General features: G+C 49.2%; 2 protein-coding genes across 2 annotated transcripts; one reads left to right on the top strand and one right to left on the bottom strand.

The window, feature by feature from the left end:
* Positions 1-3,439: 3,439 nt before the first annotated feature.
* TREMEDRAFT_65055 (uncharacterized protein) lies at positions 3,440-5,839 on the bottom strand (the record flags this gene model as incomplete). Its single annotated transcript, XM_007007264.1, has 5 exons — positions 3,440-4,763; positions 4,814-5,210; positions 5,300-5,437; positions 5,501-5,713; positions 5,767-5,839. The coding sequence occupies 5 exons, from the start codon at positions 5,837-5,839 to the stop codon at positions 3,440-3,442; spliced, it is 2,145 nt and encodes a 714-aa protein (XP_007007326.1).
* An 11,024-nt stretch (positions 5,840-16,863) lies between these two features.
* Positions 16,864-17,627, top strand: TREMEDRAFT_65050 (uncharacterized protein; the record flags this gene model as incomplete). Its single annotated transcript, XM_007007263.1, has 2 exons — positions 16,864-17,034; positions 17,178-17,627. 2 exons carry the CDS (start codon positions 16,864-16,866, stop codon positions 17,625-17,627), a joined length of 621 nt encoding a protein of 206 aa, XP_007007325.1.
* Between the last annotated feature and the right edge of the window lie 2,340 nt (positions 17,628-19,967).

Raw genomic sequence — 19,967 nt, 5'->3', positions numbered from 1 at the left:
ATCACCGAGTTTGTCGAAGTCGGATTTAGTTTGACGAAGGACGCCGAAGTGCGATCTGTTTGTCTCGATGTAACAACGCTCTGCGACGCAGATGTTGTGATAGGGTGGGATTGGATGAGGAAGGAAGGGGTTGTCCTTGATGGAAGAGACAACTCGGTGAAATTTCCCATCCCAACCCCACCAAGTGCGGCGAAGTTAGCGGCCATAGGGCTGCCGACTCTGACGGACGCGATAGACCGCCGCGGCGAAGATGAGCTTGAAGAGCTGAGCCCGGAGGAACAAGACGAGTTGTTCCAGGTAGTTCCTGAACAATACCACCAGTACATTGACGTTTTTAATCCGAAGAAGGGAGGAGAGACCCTTCCCCCTTCAAGGTCCTACGATTTGAAGTTTGAGCTTAAGGAGGGGGCGAACCTTAAGGTCGCCTCCCTCTATGCTCAAGGAGAAGATCAGAGACGCGCGCTGAGAGACATACTAGATCGCGAAATCGCCGCTGGCCGAATTCGGGCAAGTAACTCGCCATACGGCTCACCAATGTTTATGATACCGAAGAAAGCCGAAGGACAGTGGCGAATGGTCATCGACTATCGAAAACTGAACGAAGCGACCATACCAGATGCCTACCCTCTCCCTCTAATAGGTCAAATTACCGAAGAACTTGGAAAAGCAAGGTATTTCAGCAAACTAGATCTAATTGGAGCATACCAATTGTTGAGGGTGACAGAGGGACATGAACACCTGACGGCGTTCAGGACACAGTATGGTATGTTTGAATCTCTGGTTGTTCGTGATGGGCTGCGAAACGCCCCCGCGGTCTTCCAACACTTCCTAAATGAGGTGTTTAGAGAGCTACTAGGGAATGGAGTCGTGGTCTACATTGACGATATCCTCATTTATGGGAATACGTTGGAGGAATTACGAGGAACTACGGCGAAGGTCTTTGAGGTACTGCGGAAGGCGAGCCTGTACGTGAAAGCTAGTAAGTGCGAGTTCGAAAGAGATTCGGTGGTGTTTCTGGGTTTCGTGGTATCCTCTAAAGGTGTATCGGTGAACCCAGAATACATTGATGCCATCACTTCCTTCCCACGTCCTAAGAATCTACGAGAGTCAAGGGGATTCATTGGAGTTGTAAGCTACTACAGGCGCTTTGTCCCCAACTTCTCGAAGATTGCTAGACCTATCAATGACTTGACAAGGAAGGAGGTACCATTTGTATGGGGAGTCGAACAGGAGTCAGCCTTCAAAGAGTTGAAGGCTAGGATGTGTACTGCGCCGGTGTTAGCCCATTTTGACCCTACATTGAAGACGATATTACAGACAGATGCGTCGTTCTTCGGCTGGGGGTTCATAATTTCGCAGATCAACACGGCTGGTCAAGAACACCCGGTAGCTATTGAGTCTGGTGCTTTCAACACAGCTCAACTGAATTATACGGTAGGAGAAAAGGAGTTCCTCGCTGTAGTGGAGGGTTTCAGAAGAAGGAGACACTTATTATTGCAGGTGGAAACCACAGTACTTACCGACCATCTAAACCTTACCTACTGGATGGAACCGAAACAACTCAGTCCTCGGCAAGGTAGGTGGGTAGAGGAGCTAGCTAACTTCAGGTTTAAAATGGTTTATCGGCCAGGAACCCAGGCAAGTCTTCCAGATGGATTATCTAGACGGGCGGACTATCATTCCGGGAAAGGAAGTACCATGGTACAAGAGAGCAACCTTATCCAAGGTCTGCCGAAGTTCGACGAAGTTGACGCCACCACGTCGGAGTTGCGTCACCTCCTTCGAGCATTGCAAGGGACAAGGGAGGTAAAGGAAAATGATCTTGTGGACCCTATGGATCTAGTACTTGGAGTTCAGGAGGACGAAGACATAGAAGGGGTCAGAGAAGAATTATTAGGAGTCGTTTGCGCTGAGTGTTCTCATCCTACGTGTAACGATAACGTGCAGGAACCAGGATCAATCACCGAACTACGCCGTAGTTCGCGGTCTCCTCTAATCCTTCGTGGGGGGTGGAACTCAAGAGGTTTCCTCACATTCGACGATCGCATTTATGTGCCGAACTACGCCGATGCTCGGCTGAAGATCATGAAGATGCAACATGACTCAGCCTTGGCCGGTCATCCAGGTTCGGCGAAGACTCTTGAACTAGTCCTGAGGGATTATGTCTGGGTTGGAGTAAGGAAGGATGTCGAAGATTATGTTGCTGGATGCGCGGTATGTCAGAGAGCGAAGACTAACAGACAGAAACCTCATGGGGAGCTTAAACCACTGGAGGTAGCTACGAAACCTTGGTCTAGCATCTCGATGGATTTTATCGAGGAGCTGCCAAATTCCCATGGATATAATTCCATCCTGGTAGTGGTGGATCGGTTGACCAAATGGGCCATTTTTATCCCGACTACGACGAAGTTAACCGCAGCCGGCCTATCAGAGTTGATATTGGACTATGTGGTGGCCCAGCATGGGTTGCCAGAGAATATAGTATCGGACAGGGGATCGAAGTTTACCTCCAAGTTCTGGAAGAATTTGACCGATAGTCTCGGAATAAGACTACATCTCTCTACTGCATATCATCCACAGACTGACGGACAGACCGAACGAACCAACCAGTCTTTGGAACTGTATCTTCGAATCTTCACCTCCTATCAGCAGAACGACTGGTCAAAGCTACTCGCTCGAGCTAGCTTTGCTTACAACAACACCCAGCACTCTGCGATAAACAAAACCCCATTCTATGCGAACTATGGATATCACCCTCGTTGGGCTGAAGAGATAAAGGCTAGCGAGGTCGAAGTGCCCGCTGCTACGGTGGTGGTAAAAGATTTGACTGAAATACACAAAGATTGTATCGAAGGAATTGAGAAAGCTAATGAGAAGTACGCCGAAGGATACAATAGGAAACACCGGACTACGCCGAACTTCGCGGAAGGAGACCTAGTGATGCTGTCGTTAGAGAATATTAAGACGAAGAGACCAATGAAGAAGTTAGATGTTAAGCAAAGTGGGCCGTACAAGGTAGTACGGCAGGTAGGTTCTCATGCTTGTAAATTGGAATTACCAGGAACGATGGCAGGTATCCATGATGTATTCCATGTCTCCTTGCTCCGTCCTTATCACCCTCCAATATTTCCTGGTCAGCAAGCTGAGCCACCTGGGCCAGTAGAAGTAGACAATGTGGGAGAGTCTTGGGAGGTAAAGGATATTGTGGACTCTAGAGTAAATAAGAGGTCAGGAAAGTTAGAGTACTTGGTGGAGTGGTTAGGTTACGAAGGAACAGACGATTCAGTATCATGGGAACCAGTGGAGAACGTCGATGGAGCTGATGACATATTGGCGAAGTTCCACGAACTTCACCCTACTAAGCCGAAAGAAGGGCGACTGCGAAGGACTAGGAGATAGAACGTACTGCATACAACATAGGATTACAGCTACGTACCGCTCACTTGTCCTTACTCTTACCCTTACCTTTTCCTTTTCCTTTCTCCTTCGATCTACTCGGTCCCGCGGGATTAGTGTGGAGGCTACCGATGACCGAAGGTAGATCGAGAGTCTCAGACGGGAACGCAGTAGAGAGAGAAGCATTCCATGCCCGATTCATAGCCCCAAAGAAGTCACCGAAGTCCTGGACATCTCGAGCAGCTTGCATGCTCGGAGTCCTCCACAGAGAACGTATGGTCCGTAGACACTCGAAGGGAAGACTGAGGAGGTCTAGAGCAGTCTGGGCGGAAGCTGGGACACGGGAACTACTACGGCGACCTAACCAGTCAAGGGACGGTGGTGGCTCATACGCCATAGGAGTGACTAGGAAGGGGGTGTCGAACAGTCTTCGGCGAACATCGGCTATCTCAGTAAGGCTTCGGCGAGAGACGTCCGCTAACCTTGTCCTTGCTTCGTCGTCCAGAGCCCCAGTGTTGACTACATCTACTAACGCCGCAGTAAGATTGTTTAAAGCGTTAGCTTGACGAGAAGAGAAGTCAAGCAGGAGAGATGTATCATTTCGGGCAGCCTCAAGCTGAGTAGTGAGACCGAGGACGAGAGAACGATAAGTGGCGAATTCCTTTTCGTCCTCAGGAATACGGACGTCCAGGGAGATACGAGGGTGGACGAGGGACAACCGGGGAGCAGAGGGACCAGCACGCTGAGTATCTTCACCTTCCACATCACCATCATTGAAGGCAACCTCCTTCTCTTTAGATTTCCCTTTTGATTTCTTTAAAGAAGACTTCGGTGTCTTCTGGGGAGCAGAGGGAGGGGTGACGGGAGGGGCCGCCGAAGTGGCCGGAGGAACAGAAGGACGCCGACTTCGGGTGCTGTGAGCCGGAGGAGAAGCTACCACTGGAGAGGACGGACGTGGCGCCGAGGGACGAGAGGCCGAAGGACGAGAGGCCGAAGGACGGGAGGCCGAAGGAGCGGAGGCCGAAGGACGGCGAGAAGACGAAGGAGGAACAGCCGGGAGACGTGATGGGCCGGCCACAGGAGCGAAGGGCGACGGCGACGGAGGCGACGGGCGGAGGTCCGGCGAAGTACGGCGAACCGACCGGAGAGACGAAGGAGGTACCCGTGAGCGGGGGACAGACGCTGGAGTCTGAGGAGGGGGGAAGGGAGAAGCGTCGAAGGGACGGGGCGGGATGTCCCGGGCAGAGGAAACGGGACAGAAGGAGCAGGGGCCAGACGTGCATGAAGCACAACGGAGGGCCTTGTTGTGTGGCCTGACTGCCTTGAGGCAGGGCCAGTTTGGACGATTATACGTGATAATCTCACGTCTACTAATTAGCAGGAGTAACTTAGGCGTAGTACGAATAGGTGGACTCACCGGCAACGATCACACGCTTCGTCAACACCAACCGCGATCCAACGACCAGGCTCGGACTTCATCTTCTCCCACAAGTACTCTTCTTCCCGCAGTGATCTCTTCACCCGTTTGGGCGAAGGCTCCCCTCTGGGAGAAGGGGGGGGAGCAGCGACGGGGGCGGCGGGAGCAGGACCGGCGGCGGGAGCAGGACCGGCGGCGGCAGCAGGAGCGATGGCGGCGGCAGGGCGGGCGGCGGCAGCAGCGGCAGCAGCGGCGGCAGCGGCGATGGCGTTGGGGGGGGGGAGAACCCCGGAAGAGGAAGAAGAAGAGGAAGAAGAAGAAGAGGAAGAAGAAGAAGAGGAGAGGGAACGGCGTCGTTTCTGGCCCACAATTTGAGCAGGGGGAGGGGCAGGAGGGGCTGCGAGTTAGCAATGTCTTGGAGAGCTAAAGAACAGATAAACAAGGCCAAGTTCGGCGAAGGTGTGAGAGGTTGGACGAAGAACTCACGCTCAGGACTATCTACGTTGTTGTCCTCTACACTAACCGCCACCATATCATCATCCGAGTGTTCCTCTAACTCGGTTTCACCCTCCGACACGATTCTATCATCCTCATCACTATAATCACCCCCTTTTCCTTCGAAGTCTGACTGATCGTCCGACTCCGAACCACTGAGCGACTCCTGGTCGGAGGAGGACGGAGACTCACCAGGACGAAAGGCGGGCGTCCTGCGGCGAGGGCTGGCGGCAGGAGGGGAAGCAGAGCGAGAACCAGGAGGAGGAGAAGCAGAGGGAGAACCAGCGGGAGGACCGGCGGGAGGAGAAGCGGAGCGAGGAGGCGGGACATCGCCAGACGGCTCCCCCAAAGAAAGGGTGCCGAGGCCGAGGGAGGAGACTTGGCGAGATCTGTCGCCGAAGGAAACTGAACATCAGCCAAGTCCGGCGAAGTAAGGTAAGTGTCGAGGAATAACTCACGAGCAGACGACACCATACCACCAAAGTTCCTCATGGCGGCGAAAGGGTTAGATGTAGGAGTAGAAGGGGCCATGACGTTAAGATATTTAAATGAGAATAAAACTCGAGGCGATGATTCAAGGTAACAAATCTGTTTTCTAGGTAAGAGAGATAGAAAGTTTTGAAAGCAGATGGGAAAAAGAGAGAAGGTCGACGAACTGCTCAGTATTTAGTATAATCAAACCTAACCCCTCGTCGTCAACATGCAGCAAACTTCGCGTTTCATCAACAAAAGGCATCGCAGGGACGATCAAAATTCCCACGCTATAGTGTCTCATCTCAATATAAGCGAGGGTTACTTCGACAAACAACGGTGTTGTTCGGCTGCCATTCAGGAAGCGTGTCTCACCTACAAAAGACACAGGGCTTCTTACGGCAAACCTCGACGAAGTTAGGGGAGTCTCATTGTCGGGTTCTGGAGTGAAAGGAGGCCCAACTACGAAGTGCGGCGCAAAGAGCAGAAGAGTGGAGGATGGTCATGGGGAGGGAGAGAATGGGGTACTACGCTGCTAAGTTCTCTTGCCACGACAGAGGTGTAATCGCTCACGAGGACGTTCGCGGCTAAAGAAGGGGGCGACTGTCACGAACTACGTCGTGACACCTCGATTACTCCACCAACAATGACCCTCCTTTGGCCATCAAAACCCCATCACGCCTTAACCTCTTTACTCTACACGTAACTCAGGACTTCTGAGACCAAGTACGGCGAAGTTAGACGGGGTTAGGCTAAGTAGGGACAATGGGAGCAGAAGTACGGCGATGTTAGGCGGGGTTAGGCTAAGTAGGGACAATGGGAGCAGAAGTGCGGCGATGTTAGGCGGAGTTAGGCTAAGTAGGGACAATGGGAGCAGAAGTGCGGCGATGTTAGGCGGAGTTAGTCGAAGGAGGAAGAGGATGGCCGAGGGCTCGGGGAAGTTGGACGAAGTGCGTTGAAGTACGTCAAAGCGCGAGAGGGTTGGATGAACGTCTAGGAGGAGTAGATAAAGTACGTCAAAGCGCGAGAGGGTTGGATGAACGTCTAGGAGGAGTAGATAATATTAGCTGAGAAGATCGCTGAAGTTCTTCAGCGATCCTTGATTGTTGTCAGTAGTAAAAGACAGATAGAGATAGCTATAAATCAAGATACATCGCCATCAGTAGATCAAAACCCTAGTTAGAGTAACTACGCCGAAGTACGCCGTAGTTACACCCCTTTCGACGTCTGCGCCCTCCTGGTTGGGTGAGACATCGACTCAGAGCGTGAAGTTAGCCGAGGTTCGTCGACCGTCGGTCTATTAAGAAGTAGTTGTTCGACGGCCGTGACACCCACCCCAGTCGGCATCAGAGTAGCCTTTGATTGACATTCCTGTGTGCGATAGAGAGGCGTTGTAGGTAAGACTAAACTTGGTAGTACCACAAAGATACCGCATGAGATGCCGTGCTGCCGCGATGTGTTGTGATGACCATTTGCTGGAAGTTCGAGCAAGGAGTGAAGTAGCAAAAGCGATGTCAGGTTGAGTGATGGTAGCGGCATAAAGCAGAGAGCCCACCATGGCGGGGTAGGGTTCACCTTTGACCTGTTGAAATTCTTCGTCGGTAGCTTCAATTGCTCGATAGCCGGATGGTAGTGGAGCTTGTGCTGGGTTGCAGTCCGTCATTCCAAACCGATCCAATACAGCATTGAGGTAGTGTTCTTGAGAGAGGTAGAGCTTTCTTGCAGGTATATCTCGATGGATGTTTACACCAAGGAAGTAAGTGACTGGTCCATTATCCTTGATCTCAAAAACCGCATTCAGTTGCGACTTGAACTTGTCCAACTCAGATCGAGAGTTACTAGCTACCAGTTGGTCATCAACATGTAGAGCAAGCATGATGGTGTTCCCTGCCTTCTTTTGAATATAAATACAACTGTCGGCGGTAGTTGGTACAAAATCAATTGAGCGTAACCATTTGTCGAGTTTCTTGTTAAAGCATCGAGGAGATTGCTTGAGACCATACAACGATTTGAGGAGATGTATAACTTTGTTGGACGGAATGTCACTACCTTCAGGCGGCTCTAGATAGATTGTTTCCTCCAAGTCACCATTCAGGAATGCTGCAACGATGTCCACAGCGTCACAAAGTAGACCAAGGTAGTTGACGATGGCAAAGAAAAGTCGAATGGAATCTTTATGAGCTACACCTGCATACAGTTCGTGGTAGTCAATTCCAAAGCGTTGCGAGTAGCCCTTTGCTACCCAGCGCGCCTTGAATGCTGCTGGTTCCCCGGTAGTGCCATCTATCTTTCTTGTGAAGACCCACCTAGCTTTAAGAGTTCTACCTGTTGTCTCTGTACGATCAACTACTTCCCACACCTTGTATCTCTTCATCTTTCCCAACTCGTCATCAATGGCCTTCTTCCAATCGTTCCAATGAGATGACTGACAAGCTTGAGTATATGTTTGTGGAGCCAGGATTGCAGAATAAGATGAGAAAGCCAATGTGGAGAGATTGGTTGTGGAAGAGTTGGTAGTCGTGAGAAGAGTGGTAGATGTGACAAAATTGGTAGTTGCAGGGAGATTGGTAGTGGTGTTCAGGGCTAGGTTGTCTTCCAGGCTTCGAGGTATGTGTTCAGCTGATTGCCCAAGTTGACGTCTGGAGCGGCGTGGTAGTTCCTCTGTGACAGGTTCAGAAGTGGGTTGAATGGTAGGTGTGGGAGCACGAGATCGTTGGAAGCGTGGATCCTCTTCGGTAGCCCATCCTGGCCATGGTGGTACTTCAGGTGAAAGTGGTCTCCCCCTGTCTTCTTCATCCTGGTGTGGTGCTTGTGGTGCTTCAGGTTGCGCTTGGACTTCTTCATCTACTGGACTAATTTGTGATAGTATGTCAGGCTGGTAGTAATTTTGGCTGTCCGGTGTGGGAAGAGGTGTATTGGTAAGAGAAGGTGATGGAGCGTTGCTGACAAACTTGACATCACGAGAAACTACCAATCGCTGCTTAGCTGTGTCCCAGATGCGGTAGTTGGTCGAGTTGTGTTCATAACCAAGAAGTTGACCTGGTACATAGCGCGGTTTGAGTTTGTTGGTCTCTGTATGGGCACGGTAGTAGAGCTTGGAACCAAATGGGTACATATGAGTATATGTGACTTTGGTACTTGACCATACATCCTCTGGAATCATTCCATTGGCTCTGGGTGCTCGATTTCTGATGTATACTGCGTATCTTGCTGCCTCTGACCAAAACTTCTCTGGTAGTTGACTATCCGCAATGAGAGTCCGCACAAGATCTAGAATTGATAGGTGTGCACGTTCAACTCGGCCGTTTTGGGCATGAGCGGCCGGTGGGACATGTTGATGTTCAATACCTTTTGTGGTAGTATACTGCTTGAAGGCCGATGATGTGAATTCTCCGCCTCTATCACTTCGCAAGACTTTGACATGGGTTCCCAGCTGATTTTCCACCAGAGTTATATACTGCTGAATGGTAGATAGTGTGTCTGCTTTGGAGCGAAGAAAGAGGATCTGGAGATGTTGGGAAAAGTCATCATAAACCGTGAGAAATGTCCGGTAGCCATCATGAGAGGTGGTTTGAGTTGGTCCAAAGAGGTCAAGGTGGAGAGCACCAAGCAGTTTGGTAGCTTGGATTGCTGTGGGTGGTGATGGTAGTCGTTTGCCTTTGCCTTGAATGCAAGCAGCACATTGGAAATCATGCCCGGTCTGTTTAAACCATTTACCAACATCTCCTAAGCGGCCCTCCTGCCCTAATTTGACTACCGCTTGGATGTGGAGATGGCCCAGTCGCCGGTGCCAAGTAGCAAGCAAGCTTTCTGGAATGTCAGGTGTGGCGGTATGAGCATGTGTGGTAGACGACGTACACGAAAGCGTATAAAGATTATCTTTGATGGTTGCCTTCAGAAGGATGGTAGTTCCGTCCAGGAGTGTGGCTGAAGAGTTGTCAAACGACCAGGAAATAGTTGGAGTTGTGGTAGCTCGAACAGAGAGTAGGTGACGACCTAGATCAGGAACTAAAAGAGTGTTTGGGACTTTGAAATTGGTGAGATGGAGAGTACCCGTGGCAATTGCTTGAATGGTAGTTCCGTCTCCAATGACAACCGGGATATGTGGAGAGAGAGGATGACAATCCTCGAGCAAATCTGGATCAAATACCATAGAGTGTGAGGCCCCAGAGTCAACGATGATGGAGGAAGGGTGTCCGGTAGTGAGGAGAGCAGAAGCCGAAGCAGTGGCAATAAAGTTGAGGCCAACAGAGGGTACGGTAGTGGAGATAGTTGGGTCGGTAGAAGCAATATGAGCTGCTGTAACTCGTTGTGCTGCTTGACAATCAGTGGTTGAATGTGAATTGGTGTTGTGAAATTCACAGTAGGGCTTGGTACCATCCCGAATAACTGGTAGTTTTGTCCGTCCACTTCCAAACTTTCCTGTTTTCTCATGCCAATTGGATCCCTTGGTAGTTGATCTTGATAATTTGGCTTGCAAAGCCAGCGCTCCGTTTTCTTGAGTTTGTCGACGCCTAAATTCATCATGAATTGCAGAGATTACATCGGCAGAAGAAGGATCTCCAAGCATGTAGAAGGTGGAGGAAAGGGTGGCATAGGAAGATGGTAGAGCAATGAGGATGGCATAGGAAAGTTGAGAGTCCGCAAGAACTACCGATGAAGCAGTAAGATCGTTGAAAGCACGTCGCATAAGGGAGATTGACACCATTGGATCACTTTCGTCAATGTCTGTCCGCCAAATAAGTCGATAGAGCTCGGCCTTGCGGGTGGCTCGAGCGGCCGAGTAGGTAGTGCGGAGGTGATCCAAGAGAGATTTTGCGAGGAGGCCGGTAGGTGTGGTAGAATTGATGTCAAGCACATGAGGTGGTAGTACATCATGAACCGCTGTACTAAGAGACTCATCGACGACTGCCCAGGCCTTTCTATCCTTCCTCAACCAAGCTTTCTGGGCAGCTGGTGCACCTGACGGTAGTTGAGCATCCGCTTCCACCACTTCATCGAGATCTTTTTGTATAAGGCGAGAGAGGATAGATCGTTCCCATTCTTTGTAGTTGTCGGAGTTATTGAGAAGGACACGGCGACGAGTGGGGGGTCGTTCATCATCAGAGTCTGAGTGGGACATAGTGGTAGTCGTGGCTAGGTGTTGGAACAGTGGTGGAAGTGGTAGATGATCTGATTCCAAATCTGTTCAATGATTGCTATAGCGGTAGACTGGTAGTTCTTAGCTATGTAGAAAGCAATACATTTATGATAGAAACTCACCTGGTAGTTCTTAGCTATGTAGAAAGCAATAAAGAACTACCAGGGGATGAATAGTTTTGATATAAGGAGGTACAGGACGTTACGTAACTACCACTACCACGTGGTTTTTAACAATCTCGACCTGCCCGGATCCTTCACAAGTCACTTTAGTCGTCCGACCACATCACAAGTCTACGGACAGCATACCTGTCACGACCCTGCAACCTCAGTCGTGACATCAGGTTATAACCGGATCGCAATCATAGGGCTGATTGGGATATTGTGCCTTTTAGCGCAGTGGCATAAGATGTCACATGCATGGCCAGTGTATGGCCTGGTGCTGGTTAACCAGGTCGTAACATGGAGGGAGAACTCTTGCAGCGGGCTTGTGCGGCTTGGTCAATCTTACCAACCACCTCGATCACAAGGTATCACTTAGTCGAGTTCGTTATGTACCTGACCTGGGATTTAACCTCATCTCGGTGTCTCGACTCGACTTGCTCGGAGCAACGGTGGTGTTTGGTGGTGGGAAGTGCTCTGTCATGAAAGGTGAGCTCGAGGTACTTCGAGCGCACAAAGTAGATAAGGTGTATGTGGTGGAAGCTGGGGAATGGTCCAATCGAACGACCGATCTGAAGGAAATGGCTTGGATCTTACCCACCTTGTTCGAACCTACTACTCTTGCACTGGCAACCAACAACATCAAAGCCAGCAATACTCAAACGACCTGGGACATCTGGCATCGACGCCTTGGTCATTAATCTCCAGTGCCATGAAATTGCTCTTCGGTCGAATGAGCAACGGAACCTCACTTGCTCGCTCGACACCTCCTAAAGATGTCTGTGAAGGTTGTGTTATGGGGAAGATTGTGCGCCCTCCTTTCCCACCAAGTGAATCAAGAGCTAAAGCTATCCTAGACCTTGTTCACACCAACCTCTGCGGACCAATGGGAGCTCGCTCGGATGGGGGAGCACAATATATGATGGTACTGGTGGATGATCATTTGAGATATACCTGGTCGTTCTTTCTCGCTCAAAAGCCAGTTACATTCGGTCAATTCAATGAGTGGCTCGCTCGAGTAGAACGAGTTAGCAAGCGGAAACTCAAGTGTCTTCATTCAGACAATGCGGGAGAATTCACAAGCAAGGAGTTTGAAAGCTATCTTGCATCGCTCGGAGTAGAGCACCAAACCACAGCTGCCTACACTGCTCAGCAGAATGGAGTAGCAGAGCGAGCGAATGGAACTAATGTTGAACAGACGATTGTTGTGTATCTCAAGAATCGATCACCATCTTGCTTGATCAAAAATGAGACCCCACTCAAGATGTTCGCTCATATCAAGCCTAACTTATCCAAACTCAGAGTTGTTGGATGTGCGGCTTGGGTGCTCGTTCAAAAAAGCCCTCAAGAGAGTAAACTTCAACCTCGTGCAACCTTGTGCTGTCTCCTTCGATATGCTCTCACTCAGAAGGCATACCGACTCTGGGATCCACTCGCTCGAAAGGTCATCATCTCGCGCGATGTCATCTTCGATGAATCCATTTCACCACAGAGGATGCTTTGCTCATCTCCTTTGCTCGCTGAGTTGAACAAGCTCTTTCTACTTGACACACAGCTTGGTGCTAAAACAAGATCGATTGAACCTGAACCCACTTTAGAATCAGGTACTTCGAGCATCTCGAGCCCGTTCGATGCGTTCGAAGTGGTGGGAGATGAAGAAGTGGTGGGAGCAGGAGGACAGGTGGGAGATGGAGAGAGGGCAGGAAGAGAGGAATTGGTGGGAGGTGAAGGGCAAAATCGAACGAACGAACTGGCTCGATTACCTGGTTGGCAATATGAGGAAGACCCCCGGTTTGCTTGAGAGCATGCTCCCTCACCCAAACTGGAAGATCGTCAACCCAAACAAAAGCAAACTCGCCCGGGTCGAACATTTGGTCTTGTCTCCCAGTACCCAGGTGTCACAAACTACGTTGTGACACCCCTAAATCCCACCAACAACGACCCTCCTTTGACCATTAAACCTCCATCATTTGTCAACCTCGCCAGTTTACACTTACCCTAGGACATCTGAGACCAACCATGACAAAGTTAGGCAAAGTTAGATAGGCTAAGGGTGAAGGGAACAGAGGTATGGCAAAGTTAGACGAAGTTAGGGTAGTTATGGATTGAGAGCCCAGGAGTAAGGCGAAGTTAGGCGAGGTTGGAGAAATGGGTTGTGGTGGTTAGGGGAAGTTAGCCGAAGTGCATGGAAGGACGTCTAAGTGTGGGAGAGTTGGATGAACGTCTAGGAGAGGTAGATACTATTAGTTGAGAAGGTCGCTGAAGTTCTTCAGTGATCCTTGATTGTTGTCAGTAGCAAGAGATATATTCAATAGCTACACCTACAATAGCTACACCTACGAGTTAAGGAGAGCTACCACCTAGCAGTTCAATGTACCACAGCAAAGTTAGCCGCAGTTCCCCAACGATCACCTTATTGTTTGTCACTTGACGACCCGCTGTGGCGAAGTTAGCCGCAGTTCCTCAACGAGTACCCTGTCTCAGTGAGACAACAACGCCCTAGTTCAACGAAGTTAGCCGAGGTTTGTCAACCGTTGGTCAGTAGAAGAGGAGAAACAACATCTGTGACACCAGACTACGAGATCGAGCTGAACAATTTCCTTGGTTGACCGGGCGACCATGACTTTTCTCCTTCAGATGCTCAACTCCCTCAAGGGCCAAATCCCCTCTCACCATATTCGCTCGCTGCCTTTGCGGCACGCATCTCGGTCGTTGAGCCTCGTTCATGGGAAGAAGCATCTGATTGTTTGACTCAAAGCAATGGAAATGAACTGCTCAGGATGAAATGAATTCTCTTCAAAAGGCAAAGGTCTATCATCTGGTACCTCGATCGATCGCTCAAGGCAGGATTGTAACTTGCAAATGGGTTTTTAAAATCAAGAGATCTGCCAGTGGTGACCTTGATCGGTTCAAGGCTCGACTAATCGCTCGCGGTTTCACTCAACCACCTGGCATTGATTATGATGAGACATTTGCTCCTGTTGCCAAGTTTCAATCCATCCGAACGATCCTCACACTGGCTGCCATGCACGATCTCGAACTTCATCAGATGGACGTAAAAACTGCCTTCCTCTACGGTTCGCTCGATGAAGTAGTCTATATGGAACAACCAGAAGGGTTTGCTCAAGATGACAAGATGGTCTGGAAACTGGACAAATCACTCTATGGACTCAAGCAGGCACCTCGAGCTTGGTACCGCAAACTCGACTCAACACTTCGCTCACTCGGATTCGTTTGAACAATGTCAGATCACTCAATCTATGTTTGAGGTCAGTTCAATGATCTGATCATTGTTGGAGTATATGTGGATGTTACGACCCTGTCGTAACCCATATGATAGAAGGGCAAACTGTACATGCTAAGTAACCAAATGGCATAGTACAAGTGGTAGGAGACAAACGGGATATACAAATGGTATAGAAACATTTGCATAGGCAAATGGTATAGGCAGATGGCATAGGCAGATGGCATAGGCAGATGGCATAGGCAAATGGTCTACGCATATGGTATAGACAGATGGTACATGAGGGAGGAAGAAGGACAACTTGGAGATACCACTTGTTCAAGGAGAATGTCTATATAAACCCCTTGTAGGATCCTTTTTCTCAAGGATCAATATATTTTCTTGCCACACCTTAAAGATCTCAACTTAACCTCACAACTCAACCTCGACCTCACAGCCCTTTCCTCAATATCAACACCCCTCATCCTCATCTCGACTTGCCGGATCCTTCCAAGTCACTCAGCTGTCCGACCAGTGTCATAAGTCTACGAGCTACACTTTGTTTGTTGTAGCTCAAGCTTGTAAACTACTTCAGTCCACCTGTCTCTTGTGTCTTAGAGATCTGCTAGGGACAGGTCGTGACAGTGGATGACCTCACCATTGCTACATCTCGCTTGAGCATGCTCGAATTCTTCAAGAATGAAATGTCAACGCGATATGACATGAAAGATCTTGGCGAGCTGCACTTCATCCTTGGTTTACAAGTCAAGCGTGATCGATTGAAGCGCCAGCTCAATCTATGCCAAACTCAGTACATTGACACCATCCTCACACCATTTAATATGCAAGATTGCAAACCAAAAGACACACCCCTGAAAGACAAAACAATCCTGCATGCTCGCCTGCCTGAAGAACCCTCGACCGATTGAGCTCAATATCTGACAGCCATTGGTTTGCTCATGTATGCCATGCTTGGAACTCAACGGGATCTTGCATATGTGGTCGGATTGCTTGGTCGATTCTCAAGTGACCCCTCTATCACTCATTGGTAAGCAGTCCTCTCTGTCTTACAATATCTCAAACACACCCGAACGATTGATATGTGATGTGTGAATGGTGGGAGCGAGCTGGATGGATTTAGTGATGCAGATTTTGCCACGAGCAATACCGAGCAACGTCGATGTACAAGCGGTTATGTCTTTAGACTTTGGGGTGGAACCATCAGTTGGCAATCCAAGCTTCAGCCTTCTGTTGCTCTTGCCACAGGAGATGCTGAATATGTGGGACTTGCGCAAGCCGCTCGAGAAGCAATGTGGCTTCGTTCGCTCTTATCAGAACTTGGATTTGCTCCCAAGAAAGCAATCAAACTCTATGGGGATAATCAAGCATCAATCACCATCGCTCGAAATCCAACTGGTCACTCTCGAGCCAAACAGATCAATATTCGGTTTCATTATCTTCGTGAAGTCGTTGAACGAGTGATCATCAATATTGAGTATGTCAAAACTGCTGCAATGCTTGCTGATGGACTCACAAAACCCTTGTCACCAACTTTGTTTGCTCGATTTCACAGAAATGCTTGGTCTATCGTCCTTCCCAATCAGCATTGATGGCACCTGTGTAGTTTCTGTTCAACAGCGCTAGCTTGGTGGGAGTGTTGGAGGGATTGAATAAGCTATGCGCGTTGAAACTTTTCTTCTTGTTCGTTCGTTCATGTCTTTATGCATTACTATATCGTTCGGTTCAAACTGAAAAGTCTATCACACCTTTGGATACACCGAGTTTGCAGCTTGAAGATTTGCTTCACCCCTATCCACACAACCCACATAAAACGATTGAGGCGGTCGTTTGAGAAGTGAATGGTGGTCAAGTATGGACAGCAGGAGAGGGACAAGACGACCACAATCATGGGTGTGAAAAGACTTTTGCAACCGACGACTACATCCAACGTGGAATAAGTTGCTCAAGAGCGGAATCACATCAATTGTGAGGTTGGTGCAGACAGCCGGTGTGGGGATGACAGGCTTCTAGTCATGGTACTCAAGAATCACAATTTTTGGTAGTCTCACGGAATTTTACTCCATAGCTCATAGCCTAAGATGTGACAGCAAGTGCAGCGAGAGTCCCGTCTAGCTAATGTCAAGTGGAGATGATATGTACCTACATGAAAGATGAGAAGCTCTGAGACCGTCCCATATGTCCAGATGTGAAATCATCCTTTTTGCAGGGCATGATGACTTTCGAGGGAGGTTCGCCTTACCAGATGCCCACTACAGTATCTTTGTTCACCACGAAATTCACCTATGATCTTGGAGATCGATGGCTGGGACGGGTGATCTGGATCCGTCTCAGATTTCCTCCCCGGGGGGTGCCATTCTGAACGTGGCAAAAACAAGTTGGTTTCTCATGCCTAAATTTGGCCTTCCCATGTATGAACAAAGGTGGTTGGGAGAGCTGCACAGAGAATTCAGATTCAGCTTTGACAGTATTCTGAACAGAACTAGAGCTAACTTCTTCATTTTTAGTCAGCTTTCACCCACTCACTCTTGTATGAAACAGCATGTCTGCAGATGAAATGATGAAGCAAGCCATTGCACTCTCTGTCATCGGAGCAAGTACACTGATTATATTGGGTTATCTACGGTGGACGACGAGTAGTCCTTGGTCTCAGGATCAGACCCCACTCCTCCAACTCTTTGAAGGGGAGGATGAGAAGGAATTGTATATCAGGGTACGTTTCACTTTCGTTACCTCGTCGGATCTCGATTCACCTTGAATCAGTTAACAACTCTATGAACCGCTCAGCAGCCTTATCATCTCTGACTACTCATGTTCTTCTCTATGTTGGTGAGGCCTTCAGCTGATATGTACCAGCTTCATCTCGAGACTCACCAAACAGACCAAGCAGAACAAGAGCTGCCGCTCGTGATGGTCGCACCCCGTACGGTCAACTGGGAACAGCCAACACCTGAGGAAAGAGATAGAGCTCTCGTCCTGTATCACACCTCTTTGTCGGAACTGAAATCCGTCTTGCAGGATCAGGTAGCTACAGAAGGTAAATCACGCGCCACTGAGTTCGATTACAAGATTCGTTTCTCCTCCCCAGATGAGCGAGAATCAATTTTGCGGACTCTTGACTCTGATGAGGATGCCATAAATGGTCTCTTCAGTGTGATAGTTGCAAGAGCAGTAGAAGAGATGCTTGGGAGTGTCACAGAAAGTCTGAAGGCCCACTCAACGTCTGATCCTGTACACACCCAGGTGGAACATCCTAAGAACGAGCATGGATCAGTGGGGGAAGCAGGACAGACGAACGATGACTGATCGTTTAGATTTTCCCTGGTTCCTTGTAGACATCACTTGTACTCATGCCATATGAATCGCGAGAAAAAGAAGCACGAGTGACAGGTGAAAAACGACTCAAGGGTGAGGTCGACAACAGTGCATCGTCCCAACAACTAGCAATATTGGGCTTCTTAGTCCCTCATCTCTGAGTGTCATGCTTCCGTACTGGTCCGCGTGTCAGGTGACACTCTAAAGACAGGACACTTTGAGGGTTCACGGGGACCTAACGTCTGCTGTTGTCGCTTAGATTTCTCATGTCTTACCGAGGAGGGAAAGTCATGTTTGGACAGGGGATTCTAAATACCTCCATGGGACCCACTTCGCCCGGTCTACAAAGTAAGTCCGCAAGAGTGGTCATCGGGCTTTGGAAAGCGAGGTATCTTTCCTCCGTCTCTACCTCTTACCACGCTCCATGAAAGGGGATCGTGAGACGCTTACATGGTGAAAGGTAGAGTCAAATATCTCCGTCGGCACCTCACCCGGTCTAGAGCACAAAGTACATTAAGCCTCCGAGAATGATCAGTTATCGGGCGTGGAAAGCGACGCATCTTTTCCCCAGTTCAGTTATCTCTTCCCACGCGCGATGAAAGGGGATTGTGAGAAGCTTACATCAAGAAAGGTAGGGTCAGATAGTCTGAAGAGAGTGGAAAATGATATAAGATCTTCTCATCCAAGAACATCTCTCTAACCTCCCTTGGCTTTTTGAACAAAACACCATGTCTCCTGACCGTTACAGCCGCCCTGACCTCCTCAAGGAGTCTACTACGCATTCAATTGTGAAGTCATTTGGAGCCTTCTGGAGTAGGAGTGGCCATCCTGACCACTCTGCATATGAACCTCCCCCGCAGACGGACCCTTCACCCAAGATGGAGTATACGTTTGAAGTGGGGGAGTAGGAATGGTATTTCACTGTATGTCTCACACATCAGTGTCGTCGTCTTGTCACACCTGTCTCTCCTCATCCAGACTGTGTTGGATATGGCAATGATGCTGATATGCAAGCTACAGGTGAGTTGCAAAGACGCAGAGAACACTGAGGCGAATGTGTCACTCACTCCCATCGTGGTTGACTGTAAGACTGTGGCCTCGAAAAAAATCCAGGTCAAGGCTCCCGACCCAAGCACATATCGTATCAGCGATTTGTAGACTCTGCTCGGCAGTATCTGACCGGGATAAGTAGCCCTACTACCCTCAAGCTTGCTTACCAAATCAATTTCCCCCCGGAAGATTTTGACAAGATTTACAAGGAGATCCAAAACAATGAGATCCTCCGGGGTGTAGTATACACAAATATGTTTGATGCGATGAGCGGTACGCTTCATAAGAATTGAACGTTTTAAGCGAGGATGAAGGACAGAGTGTGTGAAGATGTGCATGATATACATGAGATGAAATAATGCAGGTGTGACTTGGAATGATCCCACCTCCCGTCATGATGTTGTTCGGCCTGGGATCTTTGATATACTGCACGAGCAGGGAAGCTATCCTCTGAACAAACTGAGAATCCGGATGTAGACTCCTCTTCTCAGACTAACAAATGGTAGAAAGCAGAAGCAAGCGCTTTGAGCCCATACGAATAGGAACGTATTGGGAATTGGCTCGGGGGAAGAATGAAGTTGCGTGCTCTTAGTCAGGTTCTGAAGCTTGACCCCACCGCCACACTGCCACACTGCCACATGAACTGAGGCAGCAGGCCTACTTGACGGACTGTGTTTCGAGATGCTAATGCCTACTGCGCATTCCTAATCGAGATAAGGAAAGATTACTAGGGACGGTTACTTAATCTAGATAACACGTCCTTCACCTCGATTTGACCTCTTTCCATCCTCCAACCATCTCATCATCTTGTCCACTCAATCTACAACATTATCCATCCATACGACACGTCTCTATCTCCCCTCCCCCGTCTTCCTCACACCCGCTCTCATCTCGCAACACCGACAGAATGGCCTCTTCCAATGGCGGGTTGGCCTCTGTCGTAGGCGCTTACCTCCATAGACGGAGGAGTAGCACTTCCGACTCTTCTTCCTCTGTTCCCATCGCGTCTTCTAAACAACTCCCTTCGACGGGTTTGAGGGAGAAAGCTACTCAATATCATAAACACAACCATCATCCCGAACCTAATCACCAAGACCACGACCACGACTACGACCACGACCATCAGCCAGATGCTCAGGATGGATCGGTTCATGAGAGGGCGAGAGACAAAGGGAAGGGCAAGGCCAACGGTCATGAGTCATCTACGTCCCTCAAGAATGATTCTTCTTCCAACCAAGTGGAAAATGAACAGGTCGGAGGTAAGTTGGGAAGGCAGGAGAG

Source organism: Tremella mesenterica (assembly GCF_000271645.1).
Source record: "Tremella mesenterica DSM 1558 unplaced genomic scaffold TREMEscaffold_13, whole genome shotgun sequence".
NCBI classification, from domain to species: Eukaryota; Fungi; Basidiomycota; class Tremellomycetes; order Tremellales; family Tremellaceae; genus Tremella; species Tremella mesenterica.
The sequence above is the reverse complement of the archived record's forward strand: the minus strand, read 5'-3'. Positions and strand labels throughout refer to the sequence as shown.